Source organism: Syzygium oleosum, unplaced genomic scaffold, assembly GCF_021117445.2.
Source record: "Syzygium oleosum isolate NSW1041296 unplaced genomic scaffold, Sole_v2.1 Sole_v2.11, whole genome shotgun sequence".
Classification (NCBI taxonomy): Eukaryota; Viridiplantae; Streptophyta; class Magnoliopsida; order Myrtales; family Myrtaceae; genus Syzygium; species Syzygium oleosum.
The window spans coordinates 311,639-313,515 of NW_026607495.1; the positions used below are offsets into that span (position 1 = coordinate 311,639).

General features: G+C 42.5%; 1 protein-coding gene across 1 annotated transcript; it reads right to left on the reverse strand.

Moving 5' to 3' along the window:
- Window positions 1-213: 213 nt before the first annotated feature.
- LOC115668768 (disease resistance protein L6-like) lies at window positions 214-1,578 on the reverse strand. Its single transcript, XM_056316133.1, has 2 exons — window positions 979-1,578; window positions 214-775 (listed from the first exon to the last, which is right to left on the reverse strand). Exons 1-2 carry the CDS (start codon window positions 1,479-1,481, stop codon window positions 214-216), a joined length of 1,065 nt encoding a protein of 354 aa, XP_056172108.1. The 5' UTR covers window positions 1,482-1,578.
- Window positions 1,579-1,877: the final 299 nt, after the last annotated feature.

Genomic DNA, 1,877 nt, shown 5'->3' on the forward strand with positions numbered 1-1,877 from the left:
GTGTTTACTAAGCCACTGCAAGCAAGCAGACTTGAGTTACTGAAGAAGAAGGCTGGAATGTGTTCTGCTCCTTAAGCCAAAGAGGAGTATGTTGGTTATGTCTTAAGGACCATTTTCGGTCATTTTTGTTCTGGTCTGTTAGCTGGTTGTTTTTTGGTTTTACTTAGTCAACAAGATAGTAGGAGTTTGTTGTTTTCAGTTCCTATTTTGTTGCTAGTTAGTGGTGTAGTGGTTTTTGTCAGTTACTAAGTTAGTGCAATTCAGTTTTCGTTGTTTTAAAAGAGCTATGTACTCTTCTCGTTTTTGAGAATGTAAAAAGTGCATTTCCAGATCAAGGAGAATGAGGATCTTCATGATACGAAACCTGCTCTGAATATGAGTCAGAGCTTTGTCAAAACAATCAAACTTTCGGACATTTCCCTTATGGAGGTCGGATGTCAGTTTGTTTTGCAAAGACAAGACGCCGTGACGCTTAGCTTCGGCTTGGATATTCCCTAGAAAGCTACAGGCATCAAACAGATGATAAATTTGATAATAGACATGTTTCGCCAGGGCTGTCTTACCAACCCCTGGGATGCCATGTATTGACACCTTTTCACGTGTGGGCCTAATATTAACCGCTTTCTTATTTCGGTAGTCAACCTTTAGCTTTGCCATTATGCATAGCATGTGAGGATCGACTCCCACTAAATGTCTCGGAACAATTAGGTCCTGCTTTTCCAGCTTCTGCAGAACTTGGTCGGCAATTTGCTTTATGAGCTTGCCATGAGAAGACCTGCCAAATGTAAATGGAATAAAAAGGACCGGGAAGAGAGGGACTCAAAGCGGAAGAAAATGTATTTCTGAGGAATGCAACCGTTGTCACAGTTATAATACGAACATATATTGGATATGATTTAAACCTAGTATATCTTAGACAAAAGTAGGCATGATACATGAGAAAAGTAATCTCAGAGCAGAATGTGTCATGGAAATTACTCTTTACTGGTTTTGTCGAGATGGTGTCCCTTCAGATTTCCTATCCGACGGAGAGCAGATTTCCAGGAATTAATGATGCTGCCATCAATTTTGCGCTTTTTATGCCCGCCCAAGGACTTCCCAAAAGGGCCCTCGCAATTGCGTACATGTGATGGGTCGACGTGGTAGAAGATGGGGATGATAACGTGACTCTCGTTGTCCTTGCACTTCACCATTTGCTCCAATTCCATGAGGCAGCTCTTGCTGGACCCGTAACCCTTGGAGATGACGGGTATTGATATCTTGGATTGCTTGATCGCCTGGATCAGCTGGGGGATGATTTCTTCGCCTCTCTCCAGCTCTTCCTCGTCCCTATAGACGCCAATCCCAGATTCAGTCAAGCTGGTGTACAGGCAATCTGCAAAGCAGCAGAGCATGTCTGGCCCTCTGAAACTCAGGAACACTTCATAGAGTGGCCGTGTAGACATTGATGAGGAATGATTGGTGGCGTGACTAACGTCCATTGTTTGTGTAGCAGATCTTGAGAAACGAACGAAGGAGCTTGGTCACTACGTACGTGCACGTCCTCTGAATCCACCATCCTCACACTTATAGGCCAGGGTTGACTTGGTTTTTGGTGAGCTAATTGACTGGTCGGTGGCAGTGGTGCCCGATGATCATCTCTTTTGATTGATTCTGTTCTGTATCGGGGATTAGTTTTCGAACTTTTCGTTCGATATTCTTATTTCAGTTGTTTTTCTTTTTTCGGTTTTGTATTTTTCTTTCAAATGACGAAACTATACGTGGAATAAAGGACAATGAAGTCCAAAAACCTATTCCTTGTTTTCTTTGTGAGACAAAAAAGGACAACACCCTTTGATTATACGATGATAGCAATTGCACTAGACGTAGTCTACTAT